At 40.9% G+C, this 20,540-nt stretch overlaps 1 protein-coding gene across 2 annotated transcripts; it reads right to left on the bottom strand.

Annotated features, from left to right (window-relative positions):
* Positions 1–4,678: 4,678 nt before the first annotated feature.
* Positions 4,679–20,365, bottom strand: dapk2b (death-associated protein kinase 2b). Of its 2 annotated transcripts, XM_005928760.3 has the most exons (12): positions 19,905–20,365; positions 19,138–19,332; positions 13,231–13,452; positions 12,339–12,477; positions 11,177–11,306; positions 11,016–11,064; positions 10,897–10,923; positions 10,654–10,806; positions 10,150–10,195; positions 7,136–7,225; positions 6,933–7,019; positions 4,679–5,618 (listed from the first exon to the last, which is right to left on the bottom strand). In XM_005928760.3, the coding sequence occupies exons 2-12, from the start codon at positions 19,212–19,214 to the stop codon at positions 5,541–5,543; spliced, it is 1,098 nt and encodes a 365-aa protein (XP_005928822.1). In that variant the 5' UTR covers positions 19,215–19,332; positions 19,905–20,365; the 3' UTR covers positions 4,679–5,540. The 2 variants fall into 2 exon arrangements, with proteins under 2 accessions (XP_005928822.1, XP_014191132.1); XM_014335646.2 differs by lacking the exons at positions 4,679–5,618; positions 6,933–7,019; positions 7,136–7,225 and adding an exon at positions 8,754–9,450.
* Between the last annotated feature and the right edge of the window lie 175 nt (positions 20,366–20,540).

Genomic DNA, 20,540 nt, shown 5'->3' with positions numbered 1-20,540 from the left:
ACCCAATCACACCATTATCACAGATATTACATAATTACATGTTCTGAACTGCCATCAGCATGTTGTGACCTAGCAGCATGTCAGACCTAAACAGAGAAATACAGCCGTACACGTTTGTCGCTCACGTGATCATATAAGTGCAAAATCTATAAATAAATAAATGACTGATGTGCACATTCTTGCACCAGCGGGTGAGCAGCGTGTGACTGCGTGTGACTGTCACAGATTTTGATTTGGGCTGTGCAAAGCAACAAATTGACTCATTATGTTATTATGAACTGCGGCTGATTCATTCACACTCCACAGAAATAATGGTCTCATCTGTCAGAGGGCTGAGCGCTTTTAATTAAGAGACCTGTGAACCCAAAATATCCCCCGTCCAATTATTAGAAGAGCAGGTTATACAAATGGTGAAAGAGCTGCGACAATCCATGGCTGCTCCTCCGCAGTCCTCGGTTTGCTTATCAACCCTCCATGTGCAGTTTAATATGAACTTCTTGTCTCATCTTCCACTACGCAACCTGAAATTGAATTTGGTGTATGGTTTGTTGTTACGTTTGATTTCACAGTTAAGTGATACGGTATAGTATGAAGTCAGATGCTGTTTTTGCTTTTTTTTACTGATATTGCACTGGGAACATTCTGGTCTCCAGAGCCAAATGACCACCAAGTACATCGATGCAGACACCAGGGGTCTCTGCAATTCAGTACAGCGCTATTGATTTTCCTGTCTCCAGAAGGTTATCCTTAGCCCTTTCAGAAAAAAAATAACCAATGTTCGAACAGCACCACCGCCATTCCGCGTGGGTTTTACCAGCAGCACCTTTTTTTTTAAATATTTCAAACATCAGCAGCAAAATGCTGAAATACATCTTCAGAAAACAAAACGTTTAAAAGACTGAACATAATGTGAAAGCTTCATCACAAAAACTGTAGTTATCAAGGACGCTCTTCTATGAACACTTTCAGTGCATGCTGGCAGCAGAAATGATTGGGCTCATAAATGTGATACTTAAACATTTGATGCAGGAATGATAGCTATGGTGACAAGTCTGTTGTTTTTTCAACACAAGGCCTCAGAGACTAATTATGTGAGCAAAACATCATCGCGCCCTGACACCACCACCATCATCCACATATTGCCAGCTAATTGTCTGCACTTAGTCTTGTAGCTGAGGAGAAGAACTGATTCCTGTATAGACTTACCTGAAATATGTGAAGTATAATCTAGGAAGTCCTTTAGTTTCATATTCTGGTCTGTTTCCAGACATCTACACGTGACAGGAGGCAAAGTGTTCCTTATAGCAGCGTGCCTTTGGGAATACTTTCATATATAAAGGTTCACGACACTTTCAACAACCGCTTCACACAATCAGACGTCTATTTTAACTTCACGGGAGGCTTGAATCGACTTGTTAAAGTGGGTTAGGATAATCATTGTGGATATGTAGAAAGGTGGAACGTGTAATTTGTATTAAGAACATAATAACATGCCTTTGGCAAAAACAAAAAAAGCAACATGATGATAGATATTTGTGTGAGCCACAGTTGTTTGTCCAGGTGCAAAGCATACTAACTTTGATGAAAAGGTCAGCCAATCAAATTTCCTTAAAGGGGAAGACTTGTCATTCTCGGTATCGCAATGAGCAACACTTGTCACCTCCCTGTGGTCTAATTGCAAATGTACCTGTGATGCACATCGCTAAAGATGAAGCAGTGAGAGAGATGAGATCACTGATATGCCACCCAGTGACATATCAAGAGCACAACCACCCACACACTCACCCACCCATTAAGTCTCATTTCCAAGAATAGGGGGCAGACTGTGCTCTTGTAGGTATGAATAATGAAAGCAGCCTCCAGGAGCTCATTTCCAGAGAGTGATCATCAGTAAAGTACGGCCTAATGATCACACAGATAAAGTGAGAGGCTGGCATTCATGATTAATGCCCTCAGGTCTGTCTCCACAGCTACACGGCCTCTGCCATCAGATCTTCTGATGCGCACTGACCACAAAGCATCAGGTGCATCAAGGAAAATAAGATAGACTATAATTTACATGAGTCAGCGCAGTGCTTCGTTCCTATAACAAAACTAGCTGTAATATATCATAGAGCAGATATAAAGAATAAGAAAACATGTTAGTTTCAATAAAGCTGTAGTATTTTGTTTTATCTGATATGTAAATGCTTTTTAGGCACCAACCTATCACTTGATATGATTTTTATGTAGCTTGTTTAAATGCCTGTGTGCTTTTTTGATGTCTAATTTACAAAATAAACTCATTTTTAAAAAATTCCTGATGCATGAATATCTTAAGTAGTCTTCAGGAATAGTTTTCCAGGCTTCTTAAAGAGTGTTTCTTTTGATGTTGGCAGCTTTTTGTTCAATCGTCTGTTGAGATGATCCCACACTGTTTCGATAATGGTGAGTTCCTGGTTCTGGGGAGGCCAATCCACGAATGATAGTGTGTGAAAAACCAGGCTGTTGCCAATCAGATGCTTTCCAGGCAGTGTTGTGTGGTGAATAAAAATCTGACAGTACTTTCAACTGAAAGTGTCAGATCTTTGCTAAATCATTTCCTATTTCTTAAGGACATAACTTTTAGATACTGTTCATCAGCTGTGGCAGGCCACTTCTTCTTTTGCCTTACACTTGTCCAGTTGTCACATTTTTTTAAGAGCAGACTACACACTATGCCATATGAGCATATGAAATATGCCACATTGTCAGTTAAATTCTCTTTGGAAATCACCTTGCAAAAAATACTGTGTTATCTTTGGCATTTTTTGTAGAATGAGCTCAAGAAATGGGATCAAGCAATGTTTTTGTGACAGGCTGCTTCTAACAAAATGCATAGAGCTACAATTTAAAATACAATTTTACAGTTTTGCTAAGTCCTCTTTTTGTGTAGACATACGGAAAACACAAGTCATCCCTTGAGTTTGGTTGCTTCTTTGCTTAAATGATTAATAGGTCAGTGTTAAGTGGCTTAACAAAGAAACAAATAAATAAAAGGTACAAAGAAGAGAATGAAAAAAATAATTAAAAGAAACCTTTTACTCAATACTGTATATGCATGGTTTTCTTTAGTTTAATTGATTTCTTTTTACTTTTCCCCTAAAATAATTTCTTGTAACTATTTATTTCCGGGTATATGGCTGTAGCTTTTGTTATGCCCACTAGATGGCACCATAGTAAAAGAAAAGCACAGCATATCACTTTTTGCTGCAGGCAATGGCCTCAACATCGCAGACACAGTTTTTTAATGGTAAATTATTTATCTACAGCTCACCAGCAGCAGCATTCATGTTCCATTAAAAATAAGAAGAATACCAATAATGGGCCACAGTAGCACCAGGGGCCTGACCCATTTAAGTGGAACAGGGTCATGATGTAAATAATTACACCTGTCAGAATGGCTGGGTAGCTGAAAAGGGCCTATTATGCTCATCATGTGCTAACACTGACACATCTCTGAGTCAAGCACTGTTCCAAAGACACCCTGAAGGACACACTTTGAGCTGACAGCCCACCTTATTTGTCTGTGTGAATGCATCATCAACTGGATCATACCAACGTGAGTCGGCTGGAATTCCATGATCCCACAGAACTGATCCCACCATACCAGCTGTGGCTCTCTTACATGAGATGCAGACCTCACTGTAACGGCTGACTGGAAAGCATGTCATATCACTGTCTACAAAAGACTCAGCTCTTATTTCAGTGAGACATGGCAGGAATATTTACAGTCACCAGCTTGGCTCATCAGGGCGAATAGAGACGAGTGACTCAAACGTGCACTAAATGTTTTCTCTCGTCTCATCAAAGGCCAGTAACTCACAGGCTGTCATTAAACAATAACAGGAGATGTGCTAACATGGAAACAGACTACAGGAGTTTTGTCTGATATAGCGAATTAAATGTGAATCTAAATATTTTGTGCTGCTATAGAGAAGGACAAGAAGGCACACTGTTTTCAGACTGACCCACTTGTTGATTATGACACCTTTCTCAGTATTTGTGTTGAGCTGGCCCAAATTGTGTAGGTCAGGCCAAATTATCCCTTCAATCTCTTTCAGCTCAGCTGAGTCCAAACAGCTCCACTGTTGTGAGGCTAAATAACCAAGCAGTGGCCAGAAGAAACGGCTGCGGCCAACAAAGTAGGTGGATAACACACTGATATTGAGATTATTATTCCTCGTCAAGAGCTGCTTTGTATTTTTTTTTTTTTAACTTTAGTGTGTTTGGCATATTTATGGTTGGGATTTCTGGGTCATCTAGACACAATCACACTTTCACTGTGTGGGAAAATCATTTTACACTTTGCTTGGCCTTAAAAGAAAGGAGATGGTGAGAGTTTAATATCCAGGACTCAGGGTGTAGTTGTCACTGATGCCTCACAACAAGGAGGATGTGGGTTTGAACTTCATGTTGTCTCTGTGCACACAGTCTAAAGGCATGCATGTTATGTTAATTGGCTGTAGGTATGGATGTGATCATGAAGGCTTGTATGTCTCTCTGTGTAAGCCCTGTAGGCTGGTGACCTGTGCAGGGTGTAACCTGCCTCATGCAAAGCACCAGCCCAGACAGCCACCAGTCCCGTCCACAGCGTTAAGAAAATAGATCAAATCAACAAGTTCTGGTTTCATAAAAACGGTCAAAGGTCAAACGGTAACAAGGTTCATTAATTTATTTTACACATTCTCAATTTACACTTTATACACATATAAAGAAAGTAAAATGCTTCTTGAAAACACTGAAGGCTAAGATACAGGCAAAAGTGAACTTAAGACATGATGTATATCTATTTATAAATACATGAAAGTATTGCAAGACTTATCAATTCCATTTAAAACTGCAGAATTAGATTCACATATTAGGCATACCGTAGATACATGCAGTCAGTGAACTCGTCAATGAAACACAGTTACAGACTCAGAAAAATTTGCACAAATTAAAATATCCTATGTAAACATATAGTATACAGATGCTTTAGGAGCTTATATCTTGAGGTTAACAGTTAATGATAAAACATCGTTAAGCACAACACGTAAACATTCGAAGATCTGCTGTCATGTTGTTATCCTGCAGCGCTAAACCCTTTAATTTAACACTCTGGATGCTAACATCTGTTAAAATATATATCAATCAATCTGTATCAATACTGTGCCAAACAACAGCTTGAGAACTTTTTAGACAGAAGCTGTCTATAGCATACACACATATATATATATGCTCACATATATGCTAACATACACAACAGTTCCTGTCAACAGCAACAGCAATCAAGCTATAGCTGCTAGTGCAAGATTAGCACATGTTTAAACATGCCGGAACGCTATCCGACATACAGCAGAAGTTGTGCTGATTCAGAATGAAGAAGTTGCCTTAAACTCTAAAAAAATCTACTTTTACAGCTTTCATGTCAAAATATATTGTAACTATGCTTAGTGGCGTATAACAGTTGCAGATCATGCCCTAAATAAAGGTGCAAAGTCACTGTTCTGCATGTCTGACGGACACTCTGAGGGTTGCTCTCAGGAAGTGCTGCTTCTCTTTCTGGTCCTTGGTCTCCTCTTCATAGTTTCTTCTTCTTGGTCGCTTTCACAATTCCTCTGACAAGACCAACACATCCCAGTTAGGAAACAGTTGTAACATAGTTACTGTTTGTGGTGATTGTGACAATTGTGAGTCTCCACAGCTGGAGACAGCTCAAAGGCTCTTAGCATTCTTTTACATATCTCTCTCTATTTTTTATTTATTTATTTATTTTTAGCTCCAGCAGCATATAGCAGGATAAAACTGTGCTTGCTACACTGCAACACTGTGGAACACAATGTCTGTTGTAAAGATACTCCCAGAGAAATAGTTAGACATCTACATCTGTAAATGCTGTGGAAATAGTGTACAATAAAAGAAACTCATCACCACATTAGTAAGTGCACCTGCTTATTAAGTAAATATCTAATCAGCCAGCCACATGGCAGTATGGTGCAATGCATTTTGGCATGTAGACATGCTCAAGACGACCTGCTGAAGTTCAACAGGAGCATCAGAACGGGGAAGAAAGGTCATTTAAGTGATGTTGAATGTAGTATGATTGTTGTTACCAGAGAACTAGTCTGAGTATTTCAGAAACTGTTGAGATTCTTCCTGCACAACCATCTCTAGGAATTACAGAGAATGGCCAGAAAAAAAATGTTTCCTATTGATCAGGAAACATAGACTCGCCAAAATTGTACAACAGAAGATTGAAAAATCATTGCCCATTGTTAAGTCCAGATTTCTGCTGCGACATTCAGATAGTAGAATCAGAATTTAGAGTAAAGAACATGAAAGCACAGATCCATGCATGCACGGATTTATCAGTTTAGGCTGGTAGTTTAATGATGTAGGGATAACTTTTTTGCACAATTTAGTTTCAAATATGCATTGTTTAAAAAACCCCCCAAAAAAACCCCACAGCCCGCTTTATTATTGTTGCTGATCATGTCCATCTCCACAGAGTACCCATCTCCTCATGGCTGCCATATCACAAAGGTCAAATCATCCTAAACTACCTTTATGAACTTAATGACTTCATTGTACTCAAATGCCCTCCACAATCACCAGATCTCAGTCCAATAGAGCACCTTTGGAATGTAGTGGAACGGGAGATTCACATCATGGATCTGCAGCCAATAAATCTGCAGCAAGTGTGTGATGCAATCACGTCGACATGGACCAAAACCTTTCTGAATCTCTGCCATCAAGAATTAAGGCAGTCCAGAAGTCAAAAGGGTTCAATCTGGCACTAACAAGATGTACCCAATAAAGTATCTGGGGAATGTATTTGCAAAGTTAAACTAACCAGCTGTTGGTTGAAGCAATATAAATGAGAGCAGCTCAATGTGTGTCAGTTTAATGTAAACCATTGCACGGCAACCTACCCCATCCTCCTCAGGCAGCTTCTCATTCTTATGGTTCTTCATGATTCGTGTTAGGTGGTTGCACAGAGCCACAATTCTGAATGACAGCTGTTGAAATCGACAAAAGTAAAAAGAAATGGGTTACAAAGCAAGACGTGCAATTTTTTTTTAATGCAATCTTCCTTTAAGTAATAGTCCAAGTTGGTACCAAGGCTGCATTTTACCTTCCACCTGCGTCGAGCATACTGTCTCTTGAAGTTCTCCAAGTTGACCACTGATAGTCTCTTCACCAAGGCCTGTCTGGGGTTCAGAGGCTGCAGAAACACAGTGAGATGTCAGAAAGCAGAACTGTCCCTCACGTCAGCTGTGCACATGTGCTTGTCTAAAATAATCAGCTATACCATGAAGACATTTCAGATCATGAATGACAGAAAGAAAAAAAAAAAAAAAAAAAAAAAAAGAAAAGAGTCATAATTTCTAATTAAGATTTATTTCATGGTTGACAACAGTGTAAAATGTCAGCGCACAAAGACAAAAGAGTGCTGAGTGTTCAGACGCTAATACTGGCAAAGGAAGTGAGAAATTTTTAGATAGATAAGATCTTATCATAGATGTTGTTTTTATGGTTAGCGCAAAAACATCTCAAAGAAAGAAATAGAAAATGTTTTTGAAATAAATAACTCAACCTTCAGCAATAGAGCACATTAAAATCCATAAAAAAGATCCTTTCTTTTAAAACACTATCATTTACAAATGGAGTATTAAATAGGATTAATTATTATTTCAATAAAAAAGAAAATTGCAATTAAAAAAAAACTTAGATCAGTCAATAAAAAAAACATTTGAACTTATCATTCACTCCACTGAGCGAACCATTGCACAGTACATTTGTTTCATTTAGTTTTACTAAATCAGCTAAAATAATCTGCTAAATGCTCAGGCAGAAAACACCAAATTAATAAATAAACGTAGTTTAATAAATCCATGTGTCACAAAAATAAATAAATAAATAAATTAAATAAAATAAAATATTGTGCCACTTATCCCAGTTAAAGGACTAATCATGTTTGCTGCTGTACCTGCTGTTAAGATCAATACTTGTCTGTCATTTAAAAAGCATTCCAGAGCCAGTAAGAAATTAAAGCTCAGCTTATCTTTGGCCTACTAAAGAAAAAAGGCAGGCTGACTCTGTCAAAAGTCAACAAAAGAGATGTCAACGCTCGGGCAGCAGTCCATGAGCAGAGGCAAAACCCCCTCTCTCTAGTCACCTGGGGGTTAGGGTTCAATGGGGGTTTCCTGTAGGAACCTGAGGCATTCCAAACTACCTAAGAGATATAATCTCTCTGGAATGATTTAGGTCTGCCTTACGGTCTCCTCCCAGAATGCAGATATTTGTTTAAAATAATGGCAAAACCTAATGCACTAAGATTTCTATAATTGATAATGTCCATCCATTTTCTTCATTCAGTTCAGGGGACTGGAATCTATCCCAGCAGAAGCGGGGTATACTCTGGTCAAGTCATCAGCCTGTCGCAAGGCTAACACTGAGAGAGAGACAACTATTAACGCTCACAGTGGCACCTTCAGCCAGTTTAGAATTACATGTACATGTGCATTTATTTGGACTGTGGGACGAACCTGGAGAGTACTCACGGAGGGAGAGGGAGAACATGCAGAAAATAGTGTTTATAATGTGTGTTTATGTTTGTTTAACCTTCGGACAAAGCCAGGCTAGCTTTATTAACTGATATAACCATCTTCTCCTTTAACTCTTTATCTTTTTTGTTTAAACAATAAAGAAAATCTACAAATAAATAAAATTTAAAGAGTGCAATTTTTAAAAAAAAAAAAGAAAAAAAAAAGAAAAAGAAAAATTGTTGACTCTTAGAAGATTTTTCAATGGTTTATGTCAGCCAGACTCAGTGAGGGGCTGTTCAGCCTCAGAGCAGACTTCTCCTTCACAAGTCAGATGCAGCAGGTCCTCCAGTGCTTTCTTTACATGTGTGCTCAGACTTCTGTTATGGATGCTACCACTGGTTCCCTCAGGATGCAAAGAGCCCATCAGATCCTGGAGCCACTGGAGCTCAGAGTTCAGCTCCTGCCTCAGAGCATCCAGTTGGCCCTGCCTGTGGTTGTACCTCTTGCTGATGCTCTCCAGACAAACATCTACTGCCTTCATGTCTTCTTGCACCAGCTTCCTGGTGGCCTCCACTTTGCGAAACTCGTGGCAGGCTTGCGAGAGCTGTTTCTTTGCGGTGTCCCGCTCCTCCTTGTACCAAGCTTCCTTGTCATTGTGAATGGAGAGCAGTGCTTCTATGTCACCCTGCAGGGTGCGGTAAGCTTCCGCCACCTCGGACAATCCCGTCTCCATTAATCCGATGTCTTCCACCACATGGGCAAAACGCTCAAAGTTGGCATATGTGTTGTTTTGGGACATGCTGGAGTACGACTGGATAGTGTACTCTTTTAGTAGTTTTGTCTTCAACTGCTTTGCTTTCTTCTCAAAGGCAGCGCTGTCCTCCTCCATGTGGCCGCAGGACTTCAGACAGAAGGGTAGGGGTGGGGGAGGGAGACTGAGTGAGAGGATGTCTTATTGTTGCATCTCGAAAACACGTATAGCAGTGAAAAATCCCAGCAGACGTGGCACTGGAGGATTAGTGTGTGACCCCAGAGTGTAAGCCACGGCTGATAAGGGGTGCCAAAAAACAGCAAACATTCCTGGTGAGCGTGTAAGGTTTCCCGGATCCATGCTTGCATCAAAACAGGATGAGGACTTCACAGCAAAACACCACTCACATGCATTTCATCAGCCTGAGTGGGAGGTAGATGGCTTCACCACAGCACAATGTTAAGTTTCCATTCCATTAAAATACAATTAGCGAGATATTGCAAGAGTCAGACCACTGACTTTGTAGACAAAAGGAATATTGCAGATGGCGTGAAGATGGATGAGATGAGTGTGAGATGTGAAGGGAAAAACAAAAATTCCCAAACAGGAACAATATACATACTTTAACTGTGGGACAGTATGGAAACATCTATCCAGGACAAGTACACAGTTAGTGGGAGTGAACACTGGAGAGAAAAAAAAAAGATCCTGCTACCCCGTATGTTACCTTTGACATTAGCTGCAATAGATTTTACTCCTCGTAGAAGGGGGGCAGGGGGGAATGAAGTGCTGACAACAGTCACAGATTATACAAACCATGCAACACTACTGCATAAATCATGTCCATACCTTAATCCAAGGATGATTCAGTGCATCTTCTATTGTCATCCGTTTTCTAAAAGAGAAAATGCAGCTGTGTAAATATGCCAGAACAACTCCATCAGACAGGGCACGTAGGTCAGTCGTGCAGCAGACGGTGACTCTCTAAGGATTACAGCGAGACCAAACTTCCACAGGAATATTCAGTTTCCCGAAGGTGCACGTAGACACTTAAATGGAAACACATGTCAAAAAGTAAGAAGAGGATCACATTTTACAAAGAAAGTGTTTTTGCAACATTTTGTAATAGTTTTCTTTTCTGGTTTTATATATCACACCGTGCAGCAGAAATAAATCCTTACTGGCTGGCTGGCTGTTTATTCTCATGTGGGTCAGGAGTGCACTTCATTAGGATTTATTAAAGCATAGCCCCGCCTGGTACTGGGCTTTGTAATGAAATTTCAAACCTGACCTTTGGCCTTGACCTATTTGTTAGTAACCTAATTTCTTTCTTTTTCTTTTTTCCTCTTTTACCTCGTTTCCTTTTCCAGGAGCCCTCTGATAAAGTTCTTGGCCAGCTCACTGGTACTGCTGAAGAACTCTTCATCAAATTCGTAGTTCACCGCTGAGATGTTTGCTAACGTTTCCTGCTTTGTGTCACCGAGGAAAGGTGACGCGCCGCTCAAACTGAAACAACAGCACCAACGTTTGCATGCGTGACTCAGTCGATAATCGTAGATACATTAAAATTCCCGGACGCTGTGAATCTCAACTTACAGTATATATGTGATGACGCCGATGCTCCTGCGAAAAAAGGCGCAAGATTAATCCAAAGTTATGCACTGCAACCTGTTGTGCAGATGTCAGCAGAGTCAGAGGTAATTAAAAGCTCTTACCACATGTCTGCTTCCAAGCCCAGTTGCTCATAGTTGACTATCTCTGGAGCTGAAAATAGACAACACACACTCAACATCACAAACAGCGTCTGGCCAAACAACAAGCATCTCATTAAAATCGTCAAGCTCAATAAAAAAGAAAAAAAGAAAGAAAAACTTACCAACAAATTCAGGGGTGCCAAAAATGTTTTTGAAATCCGTCCCATCTTGTATTTTGTGTGCTAGTCCAAAGTCTATTATTTTGATGCGGGGTAAGGTGGCATCCCTGTCCAGCAGCATTATGTTTTCAGGCTGCACCAATGCAAATAAAGAAACAAAGCATGTATGTCAGCACATTTCCACTAATAGCAAGGCTCAGTAATACAGACAAAAGCAACAAGTTACCTGGAGAAATCCTCCTTTTGTGGAAGCATTAGAGAAAAACAATTAATCACGCTAATTAGTGTTAAGGTGTGTCAGTGTGAACTGAAAATCAAGGCTTCAGGCATGAATGACTCAAGCACCTAGTGCGTTGTTATTTTGCGTACCTAATCCACCTTCAGTTATCAACACAAAAGCATCAGCAGTGAAGAGGACTCACAATGAGCCAATCTTACATTTCTACTGTTATATGCTCACCAGATTCATATGGGGCATAAAGGGAACAACAACAAAAAAGGAACACTATCACCCAGTTCTGCATTCAATTAGTAAGATGTGGCCTCTTGTGGAAACTTGTCAAAGGGGCTCCCTGTTTCCCAGTGCTGCCCTTTGGCTCTGTGCAAAATAATAAGCTTGCAAATCAAGAACCATTCACATTGACTTTGAAGGGTTATGGTGCTGGGGTTGGCTTGTGTTTATTTAGCTGTTCTGAAGCTTTATTTTAATCAAAAAGGGGGATAAGAATTTCTCAAGTAAAATTCCAAGTCAAAATGGGGTTAAACAGGAGGGTTAATGGGTGTTATAGCTGACTGATCTGATGAAAATAGACCTTGGGAACGTAGATGCACAGCTAGAAAAAAATCAGACAGGATAGCGACTTTCAGATAGAAACGTGGGCGATACAGCTCTGAAACTAAAGAGATAACTTTGAAGTGTCGGTATCTGAGAGTTTGGATGGTGGCCACAAACAACAGGAAGGATGTGTGAATCAGAATAGCAGAATAGCAGAACTGTGCAGTACGTACATTAAACACCTGCTATTGATAGATAGATACATATACATAAGGTCTTTATGGCATTGCTTGTGCGTAGTAATACAGTTGCTATGGAGGTAAAGAGTTTAACTGTTTCACAGAAAACAAATGCAGTTTAAGATGCGCAGCACAGGAGAAGCACGTTTACCTTTAGATCAAAATGTGCAATCTTCTTGGAGTGGAGGTACTGCACTCCATGTAGGACCTGCTTGATAAACTGAGTGGCCTCCTCCTCACTGAGGCTCTCCTTTTGAGCTAAGAAGTCAAACAGCTCTCCTCCAGAGACCCTGCAATACGCACAAACACACACAAACTGACACTCGGTGACTGTGGGCTCAGACAATCTGGAGCAAGCCCTCACTAGCACTTTTATCTAAAGTGTGTTCTCAGGAAATTCGATGCACAAGCCCTGGATGCCTGAGATATGTTTGTCTGTGGTGCCAACTTGCTTCTGTTTTTAGTCCATTTGCCCTATTTATGGGCCAATGTATTTTTCCATAAACATAACTGAAAAAATGGTATGAAACCTTGGCCCATAAGCACAATGTTCTCTACCATTCATACAGAGAAAATGAGAATGAAGGACAGTGCGTTATTCTGCAGCCATTAGTCATATTTTTTGTTTGAGTTTTTCAATTAGTCCTAATCAGGCCTGCCATGTTTCTCGGCACTCAGCGACCCCAGACGGGGGCCCTTTTTGGCCTCTTTTCAGCACAAGCATTATTGACTTTGCAAGAGACATTTGGTTCTTTCTGGCAGACATGATCAGGGGCAAATGGTTTTCAGCAAACACAGCTTCAACAAACAGAAATAAACTCACAGATGAGTGGACTTTTGCAGTTTTACAGTATTCCTGCCAAACATTCAAAAGACTGCACTGACATAACTTTTCAATCCCAATAAAACACATTTTATGTTATGCAGGCTCTTATCTATTGTACATAGATGTTTGGAGTTTTCAAGAAGTAAAGCATGATAAAACTTTATTGTTGTGACTGTGTGGATATTGCAATGCATTGCAGAATCTTGTGGTGACTCACAGTTCGAGGATAAGCACAACATCTGTCCGGTTCTCGTAAACATCGTGGAGCGCTACAATGTTGGGATGCTGGAGCTGCTGCAGGATGTCCACTTCCCTCGCAATCTCCTCTCTTTTCACACCCCGTCTGCTGGCCCCGCTCAGGCGCTTCTTGATGAACTTGGCCGCGTACTTATTGCCTGTGCTCTTCTCTATGCATCGCTTGACAATCGCAAACTGCCCACTGCAGACAAAAGAGAAGCAATCACCACAAAAAGTGCCAAGATAGCATACAGAGCACGGGAAAAGCAGTAACATCCTGCATCTTGGTGGAGGATGTGATCTCTGAACACTCTTCTTGTTACACCCATTATCATTCAACGTGACAACTGATTTACATGTATCAGGATTTGTAGTATCTACCATCTTTTTTTTTTTTTTTAAAGGAATAGAACTAATAACATTCTTTGCATTTAGCCACAGGATATTGGTGAGGAAGCTCTGGTAGACGGATGACTGAAAAATTGTGGTATGGTCCATCACTTCCTGTTTCCTGGCGAGACAATGAGACAATCTGGTGGTGCTGAGAGAGCCTCTGTCCTCCTACTCCTTTTAACTTCCTGTCAAGTTTAGTGGAGCAAGCTCAAGTGTTTACTCCACTGAAAGAAAAGCAAATCACAACAGAGGTGTGTCTTTGACAATATTGTTCAGTGAATCATTGCGTTCTTGTTTTGAATGTTAGTTAGAAATGATAGTCAGACATGAGCTTACGACATCTTTAATAGCATCTTATTATTAATGAGCTTCAGTACTGACTCCAGTTGGTGGAATATATTCCTTTGATTTCACTCATCCCTAACATAAATCATAACACTCATAACTTGCCTACTGACAGATTGAACAAGAAATATGAGACCATTTTCCATATGAGCGGAATTTCTGTGGCTTTAATATCAGACCAGCACTTGAGTAAGCTTGCTGTCATACTACTGCTGCTTTGTTGTTTCCTGTTGCTGGGGGATGACCTGCCCACCCTATTGTGAACACAAGCTTCTCATCCTTCTGCGTGATGCCACAATGACATACAAGGGCTTATGTGGTGACAGAGCTGGCAAGAGTTTTACTGAATAGGAGGGAATGGTTGGGTAAAACACATTAAAGCTTGAGGACTGAAGAATTTTCATGTTTGAAGCACAGACACATTGTGACAATGTGGAGGGAAAAATTCCCAAAGAGGGGGAAAGACAATAATTGGCAGGCATTTCATGAATTTTGGACATAACTGTCCACACAGAAATTCCAGAGTGGCTGTGAGAGGCTGTCCAATCTGTGTCTAGAGGGCTAAGAATAGCCAGACTGAAACAGAGTCTTGTTTTACCTGCCACATTTCTTCTGCTGTTGGTGAGTGAGAGCCCCCGCTTGAACTGCAGGAGTGGAAAAGAAAGAAGGGCAGAAAGGAGGTGTGCAAGGAAGATCTGTACACCCACAACACACTACAGTTCACACTTGTATTTTCAGGGAGTTTACAATGTGCACCCAGAAACAAATTAAGGGATTAAATCCTATCTTTGTGGTTTTAAACCAGCTACTGACTCTGTAACCCTACATCGGTGCGAGATGGTTGGGCCAGTTTTCATGTTTTTGTGGCACGCCCTGTCCGGTGCTCTGTGATCACACCTGCTGTTACATTGACTATGCTAAGCCTCTTATGAAACATGCTCAAAAATAACAATGTAAAATTATGTAAATGCGGGACCACATAAACCCAGACTTTCAATTACAACCTCAATGAAGAGATTAAGTCTAAAACCTTTAAACAAATATGACGCAGTCTGATACAGCAGCACTTCAACAAAAAAGCTGAACATCTCTGATACACAAGGGGGAAAAATCAAGCGTATGAGTTTCTTTAAAGTGCTGCAGTGCTTGATGCAAGGGGATTTGCACTGAACTACATGTGGTTGTTTCACCTGTGCGTCTAATAAGACAGGGGAATCTTTAACTTTAGATTGATTTGATGTATTTCCTATAGCTTTCAGGTTCTGGAACGACATTAAAAGCCTAAAGTCCTTGAAGTTATTATTGAGATCATTTAATTCATGTGTGAACATGTCCCAGCAGAGACTGCAGGGGGGGAAAAGAGAGAGTGGGGAAACATACGTTAAGGCAATAATCCACAAAGAATCCCACGCACATTCCTTAAAAGGAAAATAAAAAGAGAGCGGGTGGAGTGATAAAGCACAGCTTCATGGAATCTCAAATCCTCCCTCTGCCTGATCTATTCACAGGACGTCTCCACCCTCGAGTCCTCCCTGTTAGAGATGATAATGTGTTAACTGAAGAGGTGGGGAAGTCACTCAGTGAATTCCACTTGCAAAAACATCCATCAATTACCCCAAGGGGAGGAACTGATCCATCACTGGGGCATGAGCAGTCCCCTTGATTTGCCTGATAACTAATGGCAAATAGAAAAAGCCCTTGAGATGATAGTTGTAGTTCATGTGTGAAAAAGCACCCAACCCAAATGTCAGCAGAGGGGCTTTACTCCAGCATTGCTACGAAGTGCAGAGTAACAGCGGAAAGAGATGCTGGGGGAGGTGGTATTCCACAAAAGGCCAGGCGTGCCGTCTGTCTTAGCCCTAAGCCGGCCAGCGGGGCTGAAAGTGCCATCTCTCCGCAGAATTTCCACTTCCAACAGCTGAAGGTCATTAGCCACAGCCAAGGTTGAAGGAATGCTCCGACAAGTGGCGCCAACCCAATATTTAAACATGTTTCTCAACTGAGCAACCACCAGGATGACGAAGAGCGCCAGATTCGCTGTTGACCCAGAAAGCTGTTCCTAACCAGGCAACTAATCAAATGCCATTGAGGGCTGCAGGGACGCAGCTCCAACTTTTAAAATTCTACCGGTGCTTGAAAACCCAATTTGTCTCCCACATTTTCTGCTTTTTACGCTGTAAGTGAAATCTTTCCGCATTTAAGCCCTAAAGTAATCTCTAGATTCCCACTGGTATTTAAGTCCAGCCACACACGCACACGCACACACCGGCATCTGTGAGGCATTAGTGTTGTTTGTAATGGGACAATTTCTGTCAGTATTGAAACTCTGGGGGATGTCCAAAAGGTCAACACGGAGGTCCTTCAGTTAGGCTGCAGCAAATAAACTCCCTTCTCTCTTTATTTCCCCAACTTACACAACAGCAGGAATGTTTCGAAGCTATAGAGACAGAGAAATTCTAGTACTTTTTGGTAATCTGAAACAGCTGTGTGCCTGCCCTGTGGGCTCTTTTCACTTCAACGCATTTATTGTTCGAGCACCGCAACCTAAAATTTGCATCACTGCCCTCTGGATATTCCATAAAGAAAACTTGTAAAATGGTTAGTCTGAATCATTTTCTCCTAAATGAACCCACATAGATACTGGAAAAATATTTTGCATATCAGGAAGATGCTCCTGCAGTGTTTACAGATTGGAGAGCAAAAACTCTGTGAACCTGTGTTAATGGAAAGATGAGTTTTCACCTCAATGTCAACTTAAGCAGTGACAAACATGCTGCTGTTCCTGTCAGTACAACTAATGTTTAAATATCCATCTCACCGTCAAGACAGAGTATAGGTGTCTTGTGAGTTTCTGCAGGTATTTTGTAAGAAGCCACACATTAACAAACTGACCAGATTCAATTTAAGGCATCGTTAGAGTCATACAGTTCACCCTGGGATCACGTCACTCGCTGTACCTTTCATACATAGCAATAAAGACACGGTGGTGCTAGACGAAAAGTCAAGGGATTACCATTAGAAGTCAACATGAAAGCATTCAGGAAGTCAGAGTGAAACCATGGTGTAAAGTAAATTCAGCATTCAAATTTTGGGGAAAGTCTGCATGTTTTTTTTGGGGGGGGGAGGGCGGGTTTAACAGATGGTAGTTTCTTGACACTGACTCACTACGCACTACTTATCTACTAAAAGCTATCAGTTGTTATGAGCCAACAAGGACACAAGCTCACTTGTAAACAGGGTCCAGCATCTCAGATGAAGACCTTTTTCTCAGCCTTACCTTGATGCTCAGTTACAGCTCACCGCTTCCTGTTAAAGGCATCTTTTGGTTCGGACTTTAACACTTTGTACTGTATGATGTCATAAGTGTCATCAGTCAAATGGAAAGAAAGGTACACTTGTCACAGCATGCCCCGCATGTCAAAGGGCTGACAGGTTTACCCAAAACTCTGTGTCATTAGTGGAAACAGCCACTCAATACTGCTTTTCGGGGCTGTGAGACATTGAAACCTGTCAACATGATTAATTCAATTTCCAGAAATGGTGCAACAGTACCACAGCACAGGACATCTCAAATACGTCACACAGTTTTTGCCTCCCTCCGCCAAATTTCCCCACACTCTTAAAGGACAATTGAGTAACAGTTCCACTGAGGTATGTGAGTGGAGGGCTCTGAACCCGTGAGGCTGTCAAAACTGTGAGTGGGCTAAAACACGTCCCCCGAGGCTCACCAGAAAACTGTGAGTGTGAGTGAAAAGTCTTTTGCAGAAAGATAAAATGTAACAGGTTTGGTTACTCAGAAAGCTAACCAGGGCTTTTAACCACAGTAGCTTAAAGGGTCACATATTTTCGACATGCTGATGTTAAACATGCACTCAGCTCACAGCAGAGTCCCCTTTGCTTTTCAGGCAAAGGTTTTCTCATGAAAACCAGCTCAGCTTTGAGCAACACATTCCCATGTCTGCCATGTCTTGCAGGGGTTTAAAGGGTATTTCAGCTTTTTTTTTTTATATAAGTTTTTAAAAGTCTTTTAAAGGAATTTCTTAGGTTTATTTATTAGGTTACTTGATGTAACCTAATAAATCATCTACTAGTCTGTGGTGATATGAGCAGCTTTTGAGTTGCCTCTGTGCAAACAGCTGTGTTTGTTTTGCCTTCTTGCTCTTTGCATGTCTGTGGAAAATCCCTCCAATGTTACAACTTCATGTGCAATTATCAATGACAGTACTTTTGTTTTAAACGGTGCTTACAATCTATTTACTTTGCAAACTACGTAAAGTATTAGATAATTTATTCATTTTATTGATCAGCTAACTGTTCGTGAATCATTATTTTTAACCATCAGACGTGAGTGCTTTACTCAAAGCCTGATTACTGTAAAAAATATTTCATATTTATACATTTGAACTTTTCATGCTACACGAGGCCTTTGCTGAAAAGTCTTCCTCTTCTGTTTTTTGTTTGGGTTATTTTTTTTATAGTTTTGAAGGAGTCATTTCAACAGCAGGTCTGGATCAGGGTGTGTCAAAGCAGCTATGTCCCAACAAAGACTGGGACACAGTGCATATTGGGATTAATGGTGAAAGGCTACAGGTCAGATGCTTTGCTTTTACACCCGCTCAATCTGTTATCGAGTGGTGCACATGCCCAAGCTGTCCTTCCGTGCAAAATTGGCGTAGCTTCCTCAATCCATATTGTAATCTACCAACTTCCTGTAACTTATTTCCTCAGTTTCCTTCACGTCTGCTCTTTACGGGGTTTATTCGCAGCACTTCGACACCCTGGTCCACCGCCCCACAGTCAGACCATGCAAAGCAAATCACTCACAATTCATTTGCGTTCCTGGACTGACAAATCTGACCCCCAAACAGGGCTGTTTTCTTTTCTTGGAGTGCGTTTAGCTTTGGTACGTTATCTCTAGCTGTAAAATTCAGCCCACTTTAACCCAACGACACTCCCCAGTTCAAGCTTAGACAGGCCAGCTGTTTGCATACCTACATACACAGGAGGACCACCGGATCAAGCACTTGCAAGGGAAACTGACTCACCCTCTGACTCACACAAACTGTGAAGGATCATCTTCTAAGAGGTGGGGATCAAATAACCTCTCATTGACATCCTTCATAAAAACTAATCGTGAACAAATCCTCACCTTCCCAGTGTTTCTCCAATTTCATAAAAATCCTCCACGTTCTCTTGCTTGAATACCGCCATGCCGGGCGTCCTCATTGATGTAGCTCCTTAATATGTAAAACAGATATGTAAAACAGCCTCTTCGATATGCTCCAGTAATGCCAGTTGTTGTGCCTCCCCAGGAGTACTCTTCCTGCACACCACAAGTCCAACCCTGCTGACACAAAGATGAGTTGGTTTGTGAGTGCAGTGATGAAAATGTTTACTACAAGTTGCAGCTTGCTGTAAGGTATTCGTTTACTGAATTAGAGCTACTTTCACCTTGCTCTTGGGAAAGCCTTAACACCGTAACACAGCACAGAAAAAAGGGTCCTCTTTGTTCTTCACTAGTATTACAGGCTTTAAACTACAACTTGCACAACAGCGTCTGAGCAGCATAACAGTGTATAATGAGGATTACAAATGAAAAGAACATTTCTGGCTAATTAGGGCAGGGCATCTGTTGTGAAACATTATGTCTGGTTAAAAAGGTTGAGAATGGCAGTTACACAGGCTTTGTAAATATCAGAACATGGCCATTGTGACAATTGTGAATAAGGATTTAGAGATAAAATGGTAACTGTGCAGCATGGGAGTGAACACGTATGTGTACACAAATGTGTATAGAGAAAAAAAAAAAAGATGTTCACAAGCTGAATTACCACAAACTTCCTCTCTGGCAAGTTTCATGAGTTTTTCGCAAGTGTCTCAACAAAACTGGCTGCAGTTAAAAACACCGGGTCTTACCTTCAGTCAGCTGCAGAGCTGATGATAAAGGTGCATCAGTGTCCACGTCTCCTACACTTGGTCTCCTCGTCTCATAGCTGCAGCTGGGGCCAGAAAACAGCTCCTCCGGGGTGGATGGCTGCTGTTTTCTGTCACCGGTGGTATCACCATCAGGCTTTTGTGTGCGCGTAAAGTCCCTCCCTCTGATGGCTCTATTATGAAACTGCAGCGCGAGCGTGGCAGGCTGTCAGTAAAGATAGCTCGGATAACTGCTCGGTGCGTCCTAACAGACGTGTCTGAATGAGCATTTGAATTAGGAAATTCACATCAACACATTCAGCCAGCAAATTGTTTATTGAACTAATATTACAAACTTTTTTTTTGCATCATTAGGTGAAACAGGCTAACAATGAGCAAGATGAGATATATGCATACAAAAAGGTGAAGTGCTGATATGATATTCGGAAGTCATACTACCAATAAAATTGTGCAATACAATTCTGGGAAAAGCAACACAGAAAAGAAAGTAAAGTTAAAAAAAGAAGACTTTTAAATGTAGCTTATTCTGTGAGGGGGGGGGGCCACTAGCCTTAAAAGAGAAACTGAGTAAACATAAAATCTTACTGTATGAGCCTTCTGACAATGTGTGGACATTTA

Source organism: Haplochromis burtoni, unplaced genomic scaffold (assembly GCF_018398535.1).
Source record: "Haplochromis burtoni strain Fernald_Lab_line unplaced genomic scaffold, NCSU_Asbu1 Contig_114, whole genome shotgun sequence".
Lineage (NCBI taxonomy): Eukaryota > Metazoa > Chordata > Actinopteri > Cichliformes > Cichlidae > Haplochromis > Haplochromis burtoni.
The sequence above is the reverse complement of the archived record's forward strand: the minus strand, read 5'-3'. Positions and strand labels throughout refer to the sequence as shown.